The 23800-nt window shown below is 42.8% G+C and overlaps 1 protein-coding gene across 2 annotated transcripts in view; it reads right to left on the bottom strand.

The window, feature by feature from the left end:
- LOC115103705 (myosin-10) overlaps nucleotides 1-20231 on the bottom strand; it is a 95546-nt gene extending 75315 nt beyond the window's left edge. Inside the window, exons 1-3 of one of the 2 annotated variants that reach the window (XM_065006216.1) lie at nucleotides 20052-20231; nucleotides 16105-16481; nucleotides 71-227 (exon numbers count right to left, since the gene is read on the bottom strand). In XM_065006216.1, the coding sequence (XP_064862288.1) occupies nucleotides 71-227; nucleotides 16105-16449 (502 nt within the window). In that variant the 5' untranslated portion in view covers nucleotides 16450-16481; nucleotides 20052-20231. Of the gene's footprint in view, nucleotides 1-70; nucleotides 228-16104; nucleotides 16482-20051 lie in introns of those variants that run through there. The other variant, XM_065006215.1, reaches the window with a different exon arrangement.
- Between the last annotated feature and the right edge of the window lie 3569 nt (nucleotides 20232-23800).

Here is a 23800-nt window from a genome sequence, read left to right on the forward strand (position 1 = left end):
GCATATTTTGTGCAGTGACATTGATGGTTGCAGTAAAGGGAGGGATAAACCATAACCAATTGAGACTTACCTTGGAGCATGCATCTGTACGCAGACTCTGAGATGGCGTAGATGTGAGGGGGCATCTCGTGTCTCTTCTTCCCCCTGTACATCTCTATGATGTTCTCTGAGTAGATGGGCAGGTACTTGTAGGGGTTTATCACCACACAGAAGAGGCCAGAGTATGTCTGCAGGAGAAAGAAGATCATGTCATTCAGTGTGAAACACGGGAATCTGAAGACACCATGATTTGATATCCCGTTTTTTGTTTTTACATTTAATAATACAGGTTTGCCAGGTAAAGAGAAACCATCTGAAACAATTGTGGACCAGTCAGCTGTCATGTAATGAGAAAGAGCTTACAAATCCCTTCAGTGCCCCACAGGGAATCACTACTGTCACTATTCACAAATGATGTTGAAGCAATCAGAAAGCAATTTCCCCTCTCGCTTGTGGGGTTGAAAAGGAGTGTGAACTGCTTAGTGGACAGTGACTAAGCACAAACAGAGTAATAGCCTGACCTTGGCTTGTATGGTGGTGGAAGGACAGTGAAGATGTGAAAGGATACATACAGGTAGAGGGAATGAGAGAACAAAGATCATTGCTGGTCCGTATCAAAGTAGCCTAATGATAAGGTTGACCTTCAGTTTGCTGCTACACGGACTGAGATTAAAACACTACCATCATAATGATTAGGCATCATAAAAAGACCGGTTGCCTCTGGTTCCGAGCCGGGATTTATTTTCCCTTTTCTCTCACTCTCCCCGACCCCCAAAAACTGATCATACAGAAACAGTCCCTGTGATATAGATGCTGCTAGGTGGATGGCTGCCAAAGTGCTGCACCATTTGAGATTCCTCCCACACAGCTTTCTCCTCCTCCTCCTCCACCTCATTGCATCCGGCTGAGAGGACGGCTCTTTATTCAGTGCAGTCCAATGCACTCAAGCCAGGGAATGAGTTACGCTGTGTGTGATGCATTGTAATAACCCGAAACAGAGAGCAATAAATCCGATCTCTTAAACACTAATGCAGACCTCTAAATGGGGGTTGTTGCAGTTGCGTACAAAACTGCCATATCATCCCTGCAGTGTCAGACTGGGGGGAGGGGGGGCAAGCCAGGAGAGGGTTAATCCCTGTCTACAGTCTGCCGGCCGGGATATTCCATTAAACCAGTAAGAGAAGGGGGACGGGTGATTATGCAGAAGGGTCCTTTTCCGATTCTGCCTTTCTCTCTGTGTCCATGCACACTTTATCTCCATCTCTCAGTCCCTCTCTTGGTCAGTCCGAGCTTGGCTGTAATTATGTTGTCTGTGTGTTGGGGCGGGGGAGGCAGAAGACAGGTGGCTGCCGAGGGGCCCAAGGTCGGCTAACCAAGTTGCTGAGCTGGAACAATGGCGGTGTGGCCAACGCATGCTGGTGTGGGGTGGGGGTAGCGGCAGGGTCCTAGTCTAAAGACTCTTGCGGAGCAAAGCTCACTGCCACGGTTGTCGCCTGGCTGGAGCGGGAAGAGCGATTGTGAGTCACACACACTCCTCCTCTGGGAGACAAAACAAACATGTCCGCTCAGCTAGCTGCTGAGCTAGCTAGCTGCTACGCCTCTTATCTCAGTCTTTGGACCACAGGGGACTTTTACTGTATTCTATTTGGCTGCAGCATGACTGGGGCTTGTGGCATTGTGTTATGTGGTATAAAAATAATGCCAATATATTGAAGGTTGTGCTGAATGAAAATGAGACAATCACCATCACCATGCAGAATGTGATGAACGGTCACTTTGAGACGACACGTGGTCAGTGATATTGGGGATATCATGGTGTGCATTAGGGGAGGGGTGAGTGGGTCACCAGATGGCCAGTCTTTCATATGTACACATCCAGATCCCTCGGAAGGGCAGAGATATGCTCTAGCCTGGTCATAGGCCAGCCACAGCAACAACAAGCTCGGAAGGAAGCAGATATTTGTTGTTCAAACCAAAATCAAATCAAAGTTTATTGGTCGTGTACACAGTTTAGCAGGTGTTATAGCGGTGTGGCAAAACGCTTACGTTAATAGCTCCTAACAATGCAGTCAAATGTCAAAATCAAAATGTAAAAAAATATGCCACAAAAGGAAGAAATCGAGAGCGGCGGGACGAATGTTCATGAGTCACAGTGGGGGACTAGGTAGCTTTTTGGGGAGAAAAGGGGTCACTAGCAGGGGGTATGTGGCTACACAGGGGTAACCAACATTCTAGTGCGATTAATCTTGGTGCACTGGTCGATGAGTATGTATTGTATGTATATATTTTTTTTAAATGCCTTCCTAACCATCTTAAATAAACATGCCCCATTCAAGAAATTTAGAACCAGGAACATATATAGCCCTTGGTTCTCCCCAGACCTGACTGCCCTTAACCAACACAAAAACATCCTATGGCGTTCTGCATTAGCATCGAACAGCCCCCGTGATATGCAGCTGTTCAGGGAAGCTAGAAACCATTATACACAGGCAGTTAGAAAAGCCAAGGCTAGCTTTTTCAAGCAGAAATTTGCTTCCTGCAACACTAACTCAAAAAAGTTCTGGGACACTGTAAAGTCCATGGAGAATAAGAACACCTCCTCCCAGCTGCCCACTGCACTGAAGATAGGAAACACTGTCACCACTGATAAATCCACCATAATTGAGAATTTCAATAAGCATTTTTCTACGGCTGGCCATGCTTTCCACCTGGCTACTCCTACCCCGGTCAACAGCACTGCACCCCCAACAGCAACTCACCCAAGCCTTCCCCATTTCTCCTTCTCCCAAATCCATTCAGCTGATGTTCTGAAAGAGCTGCAAAATCTGGACCCCTACAAATCAGCCGGGCTAGACAATCTGGACCCTTTCCTTCTAAAATTATCTGCCGAAATTGTTGCCACCCCTATTACTAGCCTGTTCAACCTCTCTTTCGTGTCGTCTGAGATTCCCAAAGATTGGAAAGCAGCTGCGGTCATCCCCTCTTCAAAGGGGGACACTCTTGACCCAAACTGCTACAAACCTATATCTATCCTACCATGCCTTTCTAAGGTCTTCGAAAGCCAAGTCAACAAACAGATTACCGACCATTTCGAATCTCACCATACCTTCTCTGCTATGCAATCTGGTTTCAGAGCTGGTCATGGGTGCACCTCAGCCACGCTCAAGGTCCTAAATGATATCTTAACCGCCATCGATAAGAAACATTACTGTGCAGCCGTATTCATTGATCTGGCCAAGGCTTTCGACTCTGTCAATCACCACATCCTCATCGGCAGACTCGACAGCCTTGGTTTCTCAAATGATTGCCTCGCCTGGTTCACCAACTACTTCTCTGAGTTCAGTGTGTCAAATCGGAGGGTCTGCTGTCCGGACCTCTGGCAGTCTCTATGGGGGTGCCACAGGGTTCAATTCTTGGACCGACTCTCTTCTCTGTATACATCAATGAGGTCGTTCTTTCTGTTGGTGAGTCTCTGATCCACCTCTACGCAGACGACACCATTCTGTATACTTCCGGCCCTTCTTTGGACACTGTGTTAACAACCCTTGCTCATAAATACAAGTAAAACTAAATGCATGCTCTTCACCCGATCGCTACCTGCACCTACCCGCCTGTCCAACATCACTACTCTGGACGGCTCAGACTTAGAATACGTGGACAACTACAAATACTTAGGTGTCTGGTTAGACTGTAAACTCTCCTTCCAGACCCATATCAAACATCTCCAATCCAAAGTTAAATCTAGAATTGGCTTCCTATTTCGCAACAAAGCATCCTTCACTCATGCTGCCAAACATACCCTTGTAAAACTGACCATCCTACCAATCCTCGACTTTGGCGATGTCATTTACAAAATAGCCTCCAATACCCTACTCAACAAATTGGATGCAGTCTATCACAGTGCAATCCGTTTTGTCACCAAAGCCCCATATACTACCCACCATTGCGACCTGTACGCTCTCGTTGGCTGGCCCTCGCTTCAAACTCGTCGCCAAACCCACTGGCTCCATGTCATCTACAAGACCCTGCTAGGTAAAGTCCCCCCTTATCTCAGCTCGCTGGTCACCATAGCATCTCCCACCTGTAGCACACGCTCCAGCAGGTATATCTCTCTAGTCACCCCCAAAACCAATTCTTTCTTTGGCCGCCTCTCCTTCCAGTTCTCTGCTGCCAATGACTGGAACGAACTACAAAAATCTCTGAAACTGGAAACACTTATCTCCCTCACTAGCTTTAAGCACCAACTGTCAGAGCAGCTCACAGATTACTGCACCTGTACATAGCCCACCAATAATTTAGCCCAAACAACTACCTCTTTCCCAACTGTATTTAATTAATTTATTTATTTTGCTCCTTTGCACCCCATTATTTTTATTTCTACTTTGCACATTCTTCCATTGCAAAACTACCATTCCAGTGTTTTACTTGCTATATTGTATTTACTTTGCCACCATGGCCTTTTTTGCCTTTACCTCCCTTCTCACCTCATTTGCTCACATTGTATATAGACTTGCTTATACTGTATTATTGACTGTATGTTTGTTTTACTCCATGTGTAACTCTGTGTCGTTGTATCTGTCGAACTGCTTTGCTTTATCTTGGCCAGGTCGCAATTGTAAATGAGAACTTGTTCTCAACTTGCCTACCTGGTTAAATAAAAGTAAAATAAAATAAATAAATTAAATTTAAAAATGTATGGAGTTATGGAAGAGATTCCTGCGGAATCCACAGATCCCACATATTTGCAAGCCTCCCCTTTAGCTGACAGCAAAGTAGGGCCAGTGGACACACCACACCACCTGTCCCCCCCCCCCCCCCCCACACACACACACAGTGGGCGCAGAGCCAGGCAGACGGATTAGCGCTCCGGCCGGCGCAGCCCAGACCCAGAGGCAGCAGCAGGATCGGGGAGAGATATGACTCAGCTGCCCAGCCTGGATAGCAGCCCCTGGGGAGTACTTGGGGGATTAGTGGGGCTCTGGGTCTGCAGGCGGGGATGAGATGTGTAGGAGGTATATGAAGGGAAGGAGGCCTTGGTGAAGAACCTGTCCCTATCTCTCAATATAGTAGAGATCGGGGTGAGACGCCGGCCAAGAAATTATATATCTCACACAGCACTGTGCCTTAGGTGGAGGGAGGCATGGGCCAAGAACCTGTCTCTCAGTACAACAAAGTAGTGTACCCAGATAGCCAGGCTGTGGTTAACAACGGAGAACTCCGACACAGTTGACTAGGTTCCCAGTTCTCCGGATATGTCCAAGTGGTCCCCCTTGCCAAGCCCAAGCTGAGCGTAGCTGAGCAACGGCAAGAGTTGAGGGCCTCTCCATGGAGAGAGTGGATGTTTTCATTCTCATTCTCAACATTGTTCCGTCTGTGAAGCTTAGCTCAATGCCACTCCGTTTTGATTGTCATAGCATATTGAAAAGAGGCGATGATTATGGAGAACAGAATTTTCAAAGGGTTTAGAGAAAAAATGGTCTAATATCGTTCACTATGAGCACTGCTTAATTTCCAGTGCTCCAATAGCATTGGGGTCTGAGCGTGGGAGGAGACCAATGGCACACTAGAGCAGAGCAAGCAGTTTTGCTCCATCTACACAGTGTGTATGTTTGTGTGTGCTGTGCTTGCATACTGATCTCTGCCTCATACTCATCCCGGTGGGCATGTGACCAGGCTGTGAGTCTGAGGCATCAGGCAGGAAAGGAGTGGTTTGGGGTCCCGTCTGTCTGCTTATGTGGACTTATAGAAAATATTCTCTTGATATATTTTATGGAAAAAACATAACTGACGCACTGGTTTCTATTGAGAACAGAGACACCCATGTTCTAGCGAAAGCCAGGCTTAGGGGAGACTGAAGAGGGGATGTCTGCAGATGAAGGTAACCAAACATCAACTCAAAGCTCCAGGCCTTGGGCCGTCTTCCCAGTCTGCACTGTTGCAGTACAAAGGATACAGCAGATACGGTTACTTAAAAGGTTACAGAAACACATGCATTTAATAACACATCACACATTCAGCCCAAAAGCTAGCCGTTTCCTGGGGCCATTGAGGATGGCCACAGACCACAAGGGGAAACGAGAATGCTATGCAGCTGACCAAAAATGAGTGCTGAGCAATTAGTGCTTTTTGAGGTCGGTTCGGTTTCGGTCCGATTATAAAAAACATATCACTGTTTCGATTACTTTTTTTTAAACATTAAATGAACTATGCATTATGTGGGTTGAATGCTGCAACAGAGAATAAAACAATTAATAAAAGTCCCATGATGGTAGTGACTGCCCATTAACTGCTTATGAACCTTCATTCACATGACTTTACTCAAATATTTCACTTGTGTTAATTAAATGGGTTTTATTTGATGACAGTTATTTAATCCTCTATAGAGCTGCTGTCTATACTGTCTGACAAACCCACTATTTTAGTAGTTCTTCAAAGTAAATAAGGTATACTTTTATGACTCCTGAATAGCAACTAACAATCACGTAGATCACACATTTTCAGGTAGAGATACCTCGAGAAGCAACAGCTGCTCTCTATATCCTTCCTCTCACAATCGCAAATTATTTTATCTCTTCTGCAAAAGGCGTAAAAGAAGCACAGACCGGACAAGTACATTTAAAGTCGGAAATTTACATACACTTAGGTTGGAGTCATTAAAACGCATTTTTAAACCATTCCACAAATTTCTTGTTAACAAACTATAGTTTTGGCAAGTCGGTTAGGACATCTACATTGTGCAAAACACAAGCCATTTTTCAACAATTGTTTACAGAAAGATTATTCCACTTATAATTCACAATTCCAGTGGGTCAGAAGTTTACATACCCTAAGTTGACTGTGCCATTAAACAGCTTGGAAAATTCCATAAAATGATGTAATGGCTTTAGAAGCTTCTGATCATTTGAGTCAATTGGAGGTGTACCTGTAGATGTATTTCAAGGCCTACCTTCAAACTCAGTGCCTCTACGTTTGAAGGTAGGGGAAATTAGTACTCATGGGAAATTAGTACTCAAGTATAAACACCATGGGACCACGTAGCCGTCATACCGCTCAGGAAGGAGACGCATTCTGTCTCCTAGAGATGAATGTACTTTGGTGCGAAAAGTGCAAATCAATCCCAGAACAACAGCAAAGGACCTTGTGAAGATGCTGGAGGAAACAGGTACAAAAGTATCTATATCCACAGTAAAACAAGTTCTATATCGACATAACATGAAAGGCCGCTCAACAAAGAAGAAGCCACTGCTCCAAAACCATCATAAAAAGTCAGACTACGGTTTGCAACTGCACATGGGGACAAAGATGGTACTTTTTGGAGAAATGTCCTCTGGTCTGATGAAACAAAAATAGAACTGTTTGGTCATAATGACCATCGTTATGTTTGGAGGAAAAAGGGGGAGGCTTGCAAGCCGAAGAACATCATCCCAAACGTGAAGCATGGGGGTGGCAGCATTATGTTGTGGGGGTGCTTTGCTGCAGGAGGGACTGGTGCACTTCACAAAATAGATGGCATCATGAGGTAGGAAAATTATGTGGATATATTGAAGCAACATCTCAAGACATCAGTCAGGAAGTTAAGAAGTTTGGTCGTAAATGGGTCTTCCAAATGGACAATGACCCCAAGCATTCTTCCACAGTTGTGGCAAAATGGCTTAAGGACAACAAAGTCAAGGTATTGGAGTGGCCATCACAAAGCCCTGACCTCAACTCTATAGAATATTTGTGAGCAGAACTGAAAAGAGCAAGGAGCAAGCGTGTGAGAGCAAGGAGACCTACAAACCTGACTCAGTTACACCAGCACTGTCAGGAGGAATGGGCCAAAATTCACCCAACTTATTGTGGGAAGCTTGTGGAAGGCTACTCAAAACGTTTGACTCAAGATAAACAATTTAAAGGCAATGCTACCAAATACTAATTGAGTGTATGTAAACTTCTGACCCACTGGATATGTGATGAAAGAAATAAAAGCTGAAATAAATCATTCTCTCTACTATTATTCTGTCATTTTACATTCTTAAAATAAAGTGGTGATCCTAACTGACCTAATACAGGGAATCTTTACTAGGATTAAATGTCAGGAATTGTGAAAAACTGAGTTTAAATGTATTTGGCTTAGGTGTATGTAAACTTCCAACTTCAACTGTAGATGCGCAATGGATTATGGCCATTGTAGTTAATTACCACATATTATGCGCTAAACTATGTAGAATATTGGCCCTGTTGGAAACTATAACTCCCTACTACATTGCACAGTTCAGGCTGTATCTGATTCATTTCTAGAGAAACTGTGCAATGTGTGCATTGATCTCATAGGGGGAAAAACGGATTATTGCTCAGCACTACCAAAAACAGACATTTGGAGGCAAGTGTCCTTCCTTACCCCTCAACAGCCTCTGTTCAATACGCACATCAGCATTGTTGAGGATTGAGGATTCAAAGTGGGACTGTTCCCTATGAAATGTCCCTGGCCTCTACTGTATTGGATTGAAAGGAGGGGACCTTGACTTGGTCGTCACACGTCATGCTTATTAACCATTTTTGGTTCTGAGAGTCCTACAGTTCTCAGCCTATGACATTCTATCTCATTAGCATAGGGGGGTCAAGAACCTGTGGCACCAGGAGAGTTTAGGATAGGCAGAGCTCCCTGTAAAGCTCTGTGTTGTTCTTTTATGAATGGAGTGCATACAAAACCTATTTTACAAGAAAGAAAGTGCACCCCCAAAGAAACAGAGGAGACAGTTTTTTTACACTGTGACCTGAGTCAGTGTTATGGATCATGCGCATTTTCCCAGCTTTTTGTTAAAAATCGTAACATTTCAGTGTCCTGCTACTCATGCCAGGAATATAGTATATGCATATGATTAGTATGTGTGGATAGAAAACACTCTGACGTTTCTAAAACTGGTTAAATCACGGCTGTGACTATAACAGAACGTGCGTTTCATCGAAAAGCGCAGGAAAATCTGATCACTGAAAATGGGAAAATATATCCATGCGCCACTTGAACCTATTGTTGAATGGGAACCACATTAAATGGGTCCGAGGTTGCAATACCTACAGCTTCCACACGATGTCAATAGTCTTGTCATTTGCCTAGGATTTGTTTCTTGGTCAAACGGACACGAGGCAGCGCATTTCTTCCGGTCTCCGACAGGATGTTTTGGTTGAGAAATATTTGGACATGATATCAGGACGTGGAGCTATTGAATATACATCGCCCCTTGATCATTTTGATAGATTATTAACGTTTACTAATACCTAAAGTTGCATTACAAAAGTATTTCGAAGTGTTTTGTGAAAGTTTATCGTCAACTTTTTTAATTTAAAAAAATGACGTTGCGTTACAAAACTCAGTTTTTTCCTTGATTACACAGTCTTCATAGATCGATATCTAGGCTATATATGGACCGATTTAATCGGAAAAAAGACCCAATAGTGATGTTTATGGGACATCTAGGAGTGCCAAGAAAGAAGCTCGTCAAAGGTAATGAATGTTTTATATTTTATTTCTGCGTTTTGGGTAGCGCCGGCTACCGCAAAATCTGTCGTTTTAGGTGACGGTCCAGTACTTTGGGGTTGCATGCTATCAGATAATAGCTTCATGCTTTCGCCGAAAAGCATTTTACAAATCTGACTTGGTGGATAGATTCACAACGAGTGTAGCTTTAATTCAGTACCTTGAATGTGTGTTTTAATGAAAGTTTGAGTTTTATCAAAAACTATACGTGGCGTTCTTGAAATTTCCGCTGATTTGATCCCCGCAGCGGGAGCTAGTCCCTAACAAGTTAATTAAAGTCACATGATCAAACATCAACCAAAACCTACCGTACTGTGCAAAGGTTTTAGGCAGGTGTGGAGAAATGCTGTAAAGTAAGAATGCTTTCAAAAATAGACGTGTTAATAGTTTATATTTATCAATTAACAAAATGCAAAGTGAATGAACAGAAGAAAAATATACATGAAATCAATATTTGATGTGACCACCCTTTTGAAGGAACTCGGCAGGTAGGTTGGCCCAAACATCTTGGAGAACTAACCACAGTTCTTCTGTGGATTTAGGCAGCCTCAGATGCTTCTCTCTCTTCATGTAATCCCAAACAGACTTTATGATGTTGAGATCAGGACTCTGTGGGGGCCATACCATCACTTCCAGGACTCCTTGTTATCCTTTACGCTGAATATAGTTCTTAATGAATTTCGCTGTATGTTTGGGGTCGTTGTCATGCTGCAGAATAAATTTGGGGCCAATCAGATGCCTCGCTGATGGTATTTCTTGATGGATAAGTTGCCTGTACTTCTCAGCATTGAGGAGACCATTCATTCTGACCAAATCCCCAACTCCATTTGCAGAAATGCAGCACCAAACTTGCAAGAAATCTCCACCATGCTTCACTGTTGCCTGCAGACACTCATTCATGTACCGCTTTTTTCTTTTTTACATTTTTATGCCCCGAGTTCCTGTGTTTTCGTGCATAGTTGAGTCACTTGGCCTTGTTTCCACGTCGGAGGTATGGCTTAATGCCCGCAAATCTTCCATGAAGGCCACTTCTGACCAGACTTCTCCGGACAGTAGATGGGTGTACCAGGGTCCCACTGTTTTCTGCCAATTCTGAGCTGATGGCACTGCTGGACATCTTCTGATTGCAAAGGGAAGTAAGCATGATGTGTCTTTCATCTGCTACAGTAAGTTTCCTTGGCCGACCACTGTGTCTACGGTCCTCAACGTTGCCCAGTTTCTTTGTGCTTCTTCAAAAGAGCTTTGACAGCACATCTGGAAACCCCTGTTTGACTTGAAATTCAAGCAGCTTTGTTTGATGCCTGATTCTAGCCTTGCTGAAGCACACGCTGGCTTGTAGGCCTCTCCAGGTCTCGCACCCACTGTGAAATTTGGTGGAGGATCAGTGATGAGCTGGAGATGCTTCAGCGAGGCTGGAATCGGGCAGATGTGTCGTTGTGGAGGACACATGAATCAAACCACATACAAGGTTGTCCTGGAAGAAAACTTGATTCTTTCTGCTCTGACAATGTTCCCCAACTCTGAGGATTGTTTTTTCCAGCAGGACAATGCTCCATGCCACGCAGCCAGGTCAATCAAGATGTGGATGGAGGACCACCAAATCAAAACCCTGTCATGGCCAGCTCAATCTACTGACCTGAACCCCATTGAAAACCTCTGGAATGTGATCAAGAAGAAGATAGACGGTCACAAGCCATCAAACAAAGCCAAGCTGCTATTTTTATTTGGAAATTGGGAGAAATGTTGTCAGTAGTTTATATAATAAAAACAAATGTTAATCTTACCAAAACACATACATATAAATAGCTAAACCAGAGAAACTGATAATTTTGCATTGGTCTCATTTTTCCATATATCATGTCCTCTATATAATATCATCTGTATAATATCTATATATACAGTGCATTCAGAAAGTATTCAGACCCCTTACTTTTTCCACATTTGGTTACATTACAGCCTTTTTCTAAACATTTCTTTCCTCATCAATCTACACACAATACCCCATAATGAACAAGAGAAAACAAGTTTTTAGAATTTTTTGCAAATTTATTAAAAAATTAAAACAGAAATACCTTATTTACACAAGTATTCAGACCCTTTGCTGTGAGACTCAAAATTGAGCTCAGGTGCATCCTGTTTCCATTGATCATCCTTGAGATGTTTCTACAACTTGGTTGGAGTCCACCTGTGGTATATTCAATTAATTAGACATGATTTGGAAAGGCACACACCTGTCTATATAAGGTCCCACAGTTAACAGTGCATGTCAGAGCAAAAACCAAGCCATGAGGTTGAAGGAATTGTCCGTAGAACTCAGAAACAGGATTGTGTCGAGGCACAGATCTGGGGAAGGGTATGACAAAATGTCTGCAGCATTGAAGGTCCCCAAGAACGCAGTTGCCTACATCATTCTTAAATTAAAGAAGTTTGGAACCACCAAGACTCTTCCTAGAGCTAGCCGCCCAGCCAAACTGAGCAAACAAGGGAAAAGGGCCTTCATCAGGGAGGTGACCAAGAACCCGATGGTCACTCTGACAGAGCTCTAGAGTTCCTGTGTGAAGAAGGGAGAACCTTCCAGATCTCTGCAGCACTCCACCAATCAGGCCTTTCATAGTAGAGTGGCCAGACGGAAGCCACTCCTCAGTAAAAGGCCCATGACAGCCTGCTTGGAGTTTGCCAAAAGGCACCTAAAGGACTCTCAGACCATGAGAAACAAGATTCTCTGGTCCGATGAAACCAAGATTCAACTATGTGGCCTGAATTCCAATGGGATGTTTTTCAGCGGCTGGGACTGTGAGACTAGTCAGGATTGAGGGAAAGATGAACGGAGCAAAGTACTGAGAAATCCGTGATTAAAACCTGCTCCAGAGTGCTCAGGACCTCAGACTGGGGCGAAGGTTCACCTTCCAACAGGACAATGACCCTAAGCACACAGCCAAGACAATGCAGGAGTGGCTACGGGACAAGCCTCTGAATGTCCTTGAGTGGCCCAGGCAGAGCCCGGACTTGAACCCGATCTAACATCTCTGGAAACCTGAAAATAGCTGTGCAGTGACACTCCTTATCCAACTTGACAGAGCTTGAGAAGATCTGAACAGATGAATGGGAGAAACTCCGCAAATACAGGTGCCAAGTTTGTAGCATCAATACCAAGAATCAAGGCTGTAATCACTGTCAAAGGTGTTTCAACAAAGTACTGCGTAAAGCGTCTGAATACTTACGTAAATATGGCATTTTTATTTTTAATAAATTCGCACAAATTTCTATAAACCTGTTTTGTTTTGTCATTATGGAGTATTGTGTGTAGATTGATGAGGGGAAAAAACGACTTAATCCATTTTTTAATCAGGCTGTAACGAGATGTGGAAAAGGTCAAGGGGTCTGAATACTTTCCGAATACACTGTATATATATATAAAGCTCTCAGAATAAAATGAATATCTCCCGGTCCAAACTGTGTCAGGGTGTGATTGTCTAGATGGGATTCGTCTCGCCCTTCCCCGAGGGTACGACAGGACGGCTGCACGCTGCCAGGGTTTCCTATTGCAGCTAGATCAACCGTCCACAACCGTCCACCCGGCTCCTTCGGGCCGTGAGAGGGTGTCCGCCCTCGTCTCGTGCCTCTCAGGGAAAGCCCTGGAGTGGGAAAACGCCGCGTGGGGAGAAGGAGATGCGGCGCAGGACCATTTAGAGGATTTCACCCGCAGTTTCCGGGCAGTCTTCTACCATCTGAGGCAGGGGACGTGGAGCGCCAAGGAGTTCGCCATGGACTTTCAGACCCTGGCCACCGGTGCGGGATGAAGTGACAGGGCACTGATCAACCACTATCGCTGCAGTTTGCCCGAGGATGTCCGTCGGGAGTTGGCCTGCAGGGACACCACCCACACCTTCGACCAGCTGGTGGACCTGTCCATTCGGTTGGATAACCTGCTGGCTACCCGCGGACGTCCATAGCGGGGTCTGTTGGTTCCATCCCCAGCACCACCACTCGTGAATGTTTATGTTTCCTCCTGCTCGGTGTGCACCCAGTGTAATGCTCCTAGGCTGATGTGCGTCTGGTTTTGTACCCATGTTTGTTATTTCTTTATGCCATTGGTTTTGCAATTAAACTGCTCCAGCTATTACCTAGTTCTGCTCTCCTGCGTCTGACTTCCCTGCCACCAGTAACGCACCCCTTACAATTTGGAACAGTGTAAGCAACACTCAATAAACTATAAATGTACCATAGTCTGTTCCAACAGATTTTTAAAAATATATAAATCCTTTAATTGAGGAGGTGAGGAGGATTGTTTAAGATACTGTTTGAAGAGGAAGGGTTTCAGATGATAATGACATTACTTATTATAATGGTATTCTTAATAATTGTAATAATAAAAATAAGAACAAGAAGATCAAGAAAAAGGAGGCTATAGGAGCGAGAGCTGCGTGCACATTATGTGTGACAAACAGGAACTGTTAGATTACCATATAATTTTTCTGGCCGTTTGGAACAGCGTAAACAACAGTAAATAAATGAAAAGTAATACCAGAGTCTGTTCTATCAAAATAATTGTTGCAAAGACTTTATTACAGCAGAGCAAAAATTAAAATCAGCCGATTTTGTGAAATTGCTTTATTCTACATTTTAAGGTTGCATGAGGCTTGGTGCTCTCGGAATCAGTAGGCTATTAAACAAACACTCATTCTGGCAACAGAACATTTAGGTTTAACATTTAGGCTATTGATTATAGACCTAATTAAGTTGGGGTTTCCTCTCCCCTCAATTTTTTTAGACAATTAATTAAGGCAAGGGCTGTTTCCTCGTTTCCTCTGTCACATTGTTCTCAACACCAATATGCTGGTTAACTTCAACATTATGCACATAGCAACATATAGGGAAAGGCGCCAATTCAACAGCGCCCTGAATATTACGTTTCAGAACCACGGACAGCGACCGCTATCCCTTACGGGAGAAAGCGCATTTGTTATAAAATAATGTATTTATTAGTGTTACAGTATATAACCATTTACACTTTCAGTAGCACATGTCATAAGAGTGATGGACTGTGCCATCTCTGTGGCCTCCGCAATGGATTAGTCCACTGAGACAGGTGAAAAATAGACAGGTTGTCTTGTGCACCATGAAAAACAAAATCTATTTATGACCAAACAATCGACCAGTCGACTAAATGTTGTCAGCCCTACTTGACAGGGAGTTATTTTTTAATCAAGTAGTGGGTTAGGTACAGTACTACCGAAGGTTGAAAATATGCCAGTTATTAGGGGCAGCTGTTGCTTATCTGCAGGGAGACAAAGAGCCCTGTGAAGGCGGTTAGTCTGTGTGAATGACTCAGCACGAGCCTCTTTCCCTGGCTGGCTGATTACTGCAGATCAGGCCCATTGGCAGGGAGCCATTACATTAGCACTACTAGCCACATGGATGGATGGAGCACTGACAGGGCCTCACTAAAGCCTGGTGCTCACCTAGCAATCCAGCCCCTGCCGGGGAGTGTGTTGGACGTTGCATAGGGTTTGGGTCGAGAGGCCTTCTTGTCATTTCTAGCAGGTCAGTTACTATGACAAAGTGGCCCGCTTCATTACTAGTAGGGATCAACAACAATTTTTTATTGACCAGATGGTCGGGGGGCTGGTACATAATTACAAATAATTTGTAGCAAAAAGCTCAAATATTTGACTAAAACATAATAATTTCAAACCTTGCTTACATTTCTATACGATCCCATGTTTCTCTCTATTATGTGTGGGAATACTTGAACAGATTTCCAAATCTGTTTTTTTAACAGTATTTTAGCTATGTCCAACAATAAAACCAAATTAAAATTAAATAACAAAAAAATGTTTTAATCGGGCCATGGGTCACCAGTTGGTGAACCCTGCCCTAGAGCATTGGAGCGTGATAATGTTTGATAATTGAGAGGGGTCAGGGTTAGAGAGCTGAAAATGCAACCCATGGGAACTAATTACATATTCCCACATCAGCCAACAAGCCATTAACTAGGACCACTCCATAAGCCATAGAAACCTTTTAAAAAAGCATTAAATCCCTCATAGATTCTCTCATAAAACCTCTGCTTCGTTTAACATTCCAAAATGACCTCATCCCCCGAGCTGTCTTCTGCCTCTTATTGCAGCCACCTGGGGAGAGAACCACAGGAATAGCTGGTGCTGTGGAACTGTGGAGACAATCACAGTTGTCCTCCCTTCTCTCTGGGTCTCAGGCGGCTAACTGACATTCCATCTATTCCAGGAATGCATGTCATGTCACTAAGTGGGCCGTAATCACAGGGGAAACCCTGGTTATCTGGGACATTGCTAATGCCATTGCCAACGTATTAGAACCCTGGGGTATGGTGGTGTATCTAAGGACACGTGGTTTTGGGGGTCTTAGTGGGTTTGGTATTGGTGATGCTGATTGATGTGATGGGTAGTTGGGTACAATATAACAAAAAGGGACCAAATTGGTCCACTTCAATAAGATACCAATGTAAGGTAAAGAAGCCTACACCTGGTTTTCTCAAGTCAGAAAAGCAGGATTTCTATCCTACTTACGTAGATGAGGCCAGAGTAGTAGCGGTCCTTGAGGTTGTGCAGCACTGAGGCCTCGTTCAAACACGTGAGCTCGGCCATGTCCTCCACCTTACTGAACTTGGGAGGGTTCATCTTCTGGATATCGTCCTTGTTCACCATGGCCTTCTTGCTGTTCTCAGCCAGCTCCACCACCACCTCGTCGCCGTGCTCCTCGCGGATGCTGGCCGCCTCGAAGCCGTGTCGCTCCGATGGGATCCATACGAGCTTCTTGGCCGTCCAGTCGGCCTGCGTGGCCGGGTTGCAGACCACGGCGCGGTCCACGAACAGGTACCGCTCCGGGTCCTCCTGCCCGCTCCGCTGTGCCATCTCTGGGGTACAACCAGAACACACTAGGACACCTGGACGGGAGACACAAACAGTAAACGCATTGGTTGAGTTAAAACCATTATTTAAAAACTCAGGTCGATCCCTAGCCCCTACCGAAGATCTCCTGTAGATCTAATGATGAATGTGATGCCCAGGGGTAGTTTAGGATACAGAGTAGAGGTCGACCGATTATGATGGAGGACCAAAAAAAGACGATACCGATTTTTTAAAAAAACATGTTTGTAATAATGACAACTACAACAATACTGAATGAACACTTATTTTAACTTAATATAATTCATCAATAAAATCAATTTAGCCTCAAATAAATAATGAAACATGTTCTATTTGATTTAAACAATGCAAAAACAAAGTGTTGGAGAAGAAAGTAAAAGTGCAATATGTGCCATGTAAAAAAGCTAACGTTGAAGTTCCTTGCTCAGAACATGAGAACATATGAAAGCTGGTGGTTCCTTTTAACATGAGTCTTCAATATTCCCAGGTAAGAAGTTTTAGGTTGTAGTTATAGGAATTATAGGACTATTTCTCTATATGATTTGTATTTCATATTCAGTACCTTTGACTATTGGATGTTCTTATAGGCACTTAGTATTGCCAGTGTAACAGTATAGCTTCCGTCCCTTTCCTCGCCCCTACCTGGGCTCGAACCAGAAACACATCGACAACAGCCACCCTAGAAGCAGCGTTACCCATGCAAAGCAAGGGGAACAACCACTCCAAGTCTCAGAGCGAGTGACGTTTGAAACGTTATTAACTCGCCATTTCACATCGGTTACACCAGCCTAATCTCGGGAGTTGATAGGCTTGAAGTCATAAACAGCTCAAAGCTTGAAGCACAACGAAGAGCTGCTGGCAAAACACGCGAAAGTGCTGTTTGAATGAATGCTTACGAGCCTGCTGGTGCCTACCACCGCTTAGTCAGACTGCTCTATCAAATCATAGACTTAATTATAACATAATAACACACAGAAATACGAGCCTTAGGTCATTAATATGGTCAAATCCGGAAACTATGATCTCGAAAACAAGACGTTTATTCTTTCAGTGAAATACGGAACCGTTCCGTATTTTATCTACCGGTGACATCCCTAAGTCTAAATATTCCTGTTATATTGCACAACCTTCAATGTTATGTCATAATTATGTAAAATTCTAGCAAATTAGGCGGCCCAAACTGTTGCATATACACTGACTCTGCGTGCAATGAACGCAAGAGAAGTGACACAATTTCACCTGGTTAATATTGCCTGCTAGCCTGGATTTCTTTTAGCTAAATATGCAGGTTTAAAATATATACTTCTGAGTATTGATTTTAAGAAATGCATTGATGTTTATGGTTAGGTACATTCGTGCAACGATTGTGCTTTTTTCGCAAATGCGCTTTTGTTAAATCATCCCCCGTTTGGCGAAGTTGGCTGTCTATGTTAGGAAGAAATTGTCTTCACAGTTCGCAACTAGTCATGTTAGCAGGCAATATTAACTAAATATGCAGGTTTAAAAATGTATACTTGTGCATTGATCTTAAGAAAGGTATTGATGTTTATGGTTAGGTACACATTGGAGCAAGACAGTCCTTTTTCGCGAATACGCACCGCATCGATTATATGCAACGCAGGACACACTAGATAAACTAGTAATATCATCAACCATGTGTAGTTAACTAGTGATTATGATTGATTCATTGTTTTTTATAAGATAAGTTTAATGCTAGCTAGCAATTTACCTTGGCTCCTTACTGCATTCGCGTAACAGGCAGTCTCCTCGTGGAGTGCAATGTAATCAGGTGGTTAGAGCGTTGGACTAGTTAACTGTAAGGTTGCAAGATTCAATCCCCGAGCTGACAAGGTAAAAATCTGTCATTCTGCTCCTGAACAAGGAAGTTAACCCACCGTTCCTAGGCCGTCATTGAAAATAAGAATGTGTTCTTAACTGACTTGCCTAGTTAAATAACGGATAAATAAAGGTGTAAAAAAAATAATTTTAAAAAGCGGCCAAATCGATGTCCAAAAATACAGATTTCCGATTGTTATGAAAACTTGAAATCGGCCTTAATTAATCAGCCATTACAATTAATCGTTTGACCCCTAACACATAGTACCGGTAAATCTGGATCTTAAATATCAGAACAACAGACAGCTGAGCTCTGCGGTTAGTCTCCTTGTAAATCAGACACTCTCCAACAGTAACACACTCCCTGTCCAAGTACAGTACCCTCAGTGTGTCCCTCTCACCAACTCCCTCAAAAAGAGACTTTCCTCAGACAGCACACATGACAATTATCACCCTGATGTCTGAGCCAAGCTATGTGTGGGTAGACTAGAGACTCTCCCTCCACAGAGATAGATTCACGGTCTGTCTGTCATACACTGCATATGTATGACTTCTTCAGTTCAGCTAGGCTAGGGATTGGAAGGGAGAGCCAAGAGGAAAGCTGACCCTAGATCAGTGTTTGGAGAATACTTCGGCCTCCTTCGCACCATGACTGCAGAAAAACAACATAATATATCCTCGCCTGAAGCATCCAGGGAGGAGTGGAGGAATTAGTCTTCCAAGTAGCCCAGCCCTGCTGAAATGCAGACTGACTAGACCAGAGTAAAATAGGAAGAAGCAACCAAACACACTTCCTGATCCAGGTAGTAGACAAGTGTGCCATGTAATTTCTTACTGTGATAAGAATGATTGGGATATGATATGATGTCATATGGCTCGAGTAAATTAGGCTATACTTGAGAATATTGACAGATAATCAAGAGATGTGTTGACGCCGGTCACACAACTGGGCAAGCCAGCTTCAGCTGATGATGGCTAGCAGGGTGTTTACAAGGTGTTGTTTCAACCCGAAACTGGGCCAGATCACTGGATAGGGGGATCACGGTGCTGCCAAGCGTACTGTCGTGCCACTGCATCCCCTCTCTGCGTCTCATAAAACCGATATCATGCTATGATATCATGCTGACCGCATGCCAAAGCAAGTCATTCAGCCAAGGCATTGCCAGCCCTTGTTGAAAATACCAAGCCCTTCGCTGATAAACACGAGTAAACGTGGTTAGAATAATATGCAAACTGATTCTTGCTGTAATGTAAGCTATGTAACGTTAGCTAATATTGTCGGGCAAGCTCTGTATATAGCTGCATTGATGAGCATAGTTTTGTACAATATTGAATTTCTAAATAAAAGTGAAATGTCTATTATCATAACCGAGCAGTACATGAATGTGTTAAAACCATATGTTTAGCATGAGCTAAAGCAATGAACATCAAAAGGAGTCATGAGTTCTGATGCAGTTGAGGCTCCTCGCGCTGCATGCACCATCACTGAAATGAAATACATTTTTGAATGTTTCCTATAATGAGTATATCAATTAGTTTGTTATTATGAAAACGATAACTTAATTCAATTGATTATTTTTTTAATCTAGAAAATGCCATTGAAACAACTGAGCATGTTAGCTAGCTAGCTAGTTAAACGTCAACTAGCCAGCAAGGTTGAGGTCCTCCATCGTTGAAAAGTCAAGGCAAAATAATCCGTTAGCCAGCTAGCCACCCCGGCATCCCTCAGAAAAGGACTCTAATAAACTCACCTGGTGCAGATGATAATGAAAGTGAGACACTTTTATGAATATACTGATAGTAAGCAGAACAATATAATATTCCTCAGTATTCTTTGAAATGTCTGCAAATATTAGCTTTTTTCGGCCGCTTCTCATCAGTGGTACCTTCCACCATCCAACTTCTTCTCAACCAAACTCGCCATGCAGCGCTTTTCTATTCCCGCCTCTAGGACCAGTCGTGCGGCACACCCACTATCCAAAGATCAAATATGATTGGATTTCACCGCCTGAAGTCTACAGGCGATTGGTTGAAATTCCTCCCATTTGAAAACCTTGATATAAATGCTTATCCGCCCGAGCCATGACGTTTCACCTGCAGACCGGTGGATGCTGCCCTGAGAAACTTGCAATGAATACATTGGATAATAATTGGATAATATCAAACGAAAAAGGCACATTCTTTGACATGTCCATCACACATCACATCCTCTGAATATGAATTCTCCATCCCATCCATTTTGTTTGCACCACGTTAAGCTCAAGTTATTGTGATTAAGTGGTCAAGCATCTCCCACAAGAAAATGCCTTTCAATTGATTATTACACCCAAATTACGATATTTTTCCGTGAACAGCAAGGTACTTGTTTTTGTGGGATTTGTAGCCTATCAACTAATGTGATATGGACCCACAACTATGTCCCCATTTATTGTGTATACTTTATGCACGGTTACAGTTCATAATAGGAAATCAGCAGGGCTGGGGAGTAACTGTTTACATGTAAAGGATTACAAAACACGGTAACAGTAATCGGTTACAATACCAGCAACAATATTGCAATCAGATTACAGATTGTTTTTGTTTTTTTCAATAGATGATTACTTCGAGGATTACTTTTAAACTCAGAAAGGATGTTTCCGATTTTGTTGTTGTTGACACTTCTGTTTTCTCAATGACATTCAAATCACCTTTGAAAAAATGCACAATTTTTTTTTTTTTTCACCTGAGCGAGTCTGACCACATTTCAGAGACCACTATGATGACACACCAAATGTGTTTGATGCATCGCGGGAAAAGAGCAGGAATATGCTTTTTTTTAGGCTACAGTCCAAGCTATTGTGCGACTGTTGTGGGCATCCAAAGATGATCAAATTTGTAGTTGTTGTGGATGGCTGTTCACAAATCTTTTTGAAACCAGTGGACAGCCAGTGAAAAATGCGCTCTTGCAACAGCTGCATAGTGCGGATCCAAGCCTATATATATACAGTACCAGTCAAAAGACACCTACTCATTCAAGGGTTTTCCTCTATTTTTTAGATTTTCAACATTTTAGAACAATAGTTAGTGAAGACATCAAAAATATGAAATAACACATGTAATCATGTAGTAACCAAAAACGTGTTAAACAAATAAATAAATACAATTATATTTGAGATTCTTCAAAGTTGCCACCCTTTGCCTTGATGACAGCTTTACACACTCTTGGCATTCTCTCAACCAGCTTCATGAGGTAGTCACCTGGAAAGCATTTCAATTAACATGTGAACCTTGTTAATGTGTTTGAGCCAATCAGTTGTGTTGTGACAAGGTAGGGGTGGTATACAGAAGATAGCCCTATTTGGTCAAAGAATAAGTCCATATTATGGCAAGAACAGCTGAAATAAGCAAAGAGAAACAACAGTCCATCATTACTTTAAGACATAAAGGTCAGTCAATCCGGAACATTTCAAGAACTTTGAACGTTTCTTCAAGTGCAGTCACAAAAACAATCAAGCACTATGATGAAACTGGCTCTCATGAGGACCGCCACAGGAAAGGATGACCCAGAGTTACCTCTGCTGATGAGGATAAGTTCATTAGAGTTACCAGCCCAAATTTTATCCCAATTAAATGGTTCACAGAGTTCAAGTAGCAGACACATCTCAACATCAGCTGTTCAGAGGAGACTGAGTGAATCAAGCCTTCATGGTCGAAATGCTGCAAATAAACCACTACTATAGGACACCAATAAGAAGAAACACAAGCAATTGGGCCAAGAAACACGAGCAATGGGCATTAGACCAGTGGAAATCTGTCCATTGGTCTGATGAGTCCAAATTTGAGATTTTAGGTTCTAACCACCATGTCTTTGTGAGAGTAGGTGAATGGTGTCCTTTGTGAGGATAGGTGAATGGTGAACGGATAAGGTGAACGGATGATCTTCGCATGTGTGGTTCCCACCGTGAATTATGGAGGAGGAGATGTGATGGTGTGGGGGTGATTTGCTGGTGGCACTGTCAGTGATTTATTTAGAATTCAAGGCACACTTAACCAGCATGGCTACCACAGCATTCTGCAGCGATATGCCATCCCATGTGGTTTGCACTTAGTGGGACTATAATTTGTTTTTCAACATGACAATTACCCAACACATCTCCAGGTTGGGTAAGGGCTATGTAACCAAGAAGGAGAGTGATGGAGTGCTGCGTCAGATGACCTGCCCTCCTCAACCCAATTGAGATGGTTTGGGATGAGTTGGACCGCAGAGTGAAGGAAAAGCAGCCAATGCTCAGCATATGTGGGAACTCCATCGAGACTGTTGGAAACGCATTCCTCATGAAGCTGGTTGAGAGAATGCCAAGAATGTACAAAGCTGTCACCAAGGCAAAGGGTGGCAACTTTGAAGAATCTCAAATATAAAATATATTTGGATTTGTTTAACCAGTTATGCATTAGGTGCTATTAAAATGTTTTGATGAAAAACGTTCCCGTTTTAAACAAAATATTTTGTCACGAAAAGATGCTTGACTATGCATATAATTGACAGCTTTGGAAAGAAAACACTCTGACGTTTCCAAATCTGCAAAGATATTATCTGTGAGTGCCACAGAACTGATGCTACAGGCGAAACCAAGATGAAATTTCAAACAGGAAATGCCCCAGATTTTGGAGGCGCTTTGTTCCAATGTCTCCTTATATGGCTGTGAATGCGCAAGGAATGGGCCTACACTTTCTGTCGTTTCCCCACGGTGTCTGCAGCATTGTGACGTATTTGTAGGCATATCATTGGAAGATTGACCATAAGAGACTACATTTACCAGGTGTTTTAATGACTGAATTTTCGGGGGGTTTTCTCAGCCAAACGTGATGAACAAAACGGAGCGATTTCTCCTACACAAATAATATTTTTGGAAAAACTGGACATTTGCTATCTAACTGAGAGTCTCCTCATTGAAAACATCCGAAGTTCTTCAAAGGTAAATGATTTTATTTGAATGCTTTTCTTGTTTTTGTGAAAATGTTGCCTGCTGAATGCTAGGCTTAATGCTATGCTAGCTATCAATACTCTTACACAAATGCTTGTTTTGCTATGGTTGAAAAGCATATTTTGAAAATCTGAGATGACAGTGTTGTTAACAAAAGGCTAAGCTTGAGAGCCAATATATTTATTTCATTTAATTTGCGATTTTCATGAATAGTTAACGTTGCATTATGATAATGAGCTTGAGGCTATAATTACACTCCCGGATACGGGTTTTTTTCTTAGCCAAACGTGATGAACAAAATGGAGCGATTTCTCCTACACAAATAATATTTTTGGAAAAACTGAACATTTGCTATCTAACTGAGAGTCTCCTCATTGAAAACATCCAAGGTTCTTCAAAGGTAAATGATTTTATTTGAATGCTTTTCTTGTTTTTGTGAAAATGTTGCCTGCTAAATGCTAGGCTTAATGCTATGCTAGCTATCAATACTCTTACACAAATGCTTGTTTTGCTATGGTTGAAAAGCATATTTTGAA

This window comes from Oncorhynchus nerka, linkage group LG21, assembly GCF_034236695.1.
Source record: "Oncorhynchus nerka isolate Pitt River linkage group LG21, Oner_Uvic_2.0, whole genome shotgun sequence".
NCBI classification, from domain to species: Eukaryota; Metazoa; Chordata; class Actinopteri; order Salmoniformes; family Salmonidae; genus Oncorhynchus; species Oncorhynchus nerka.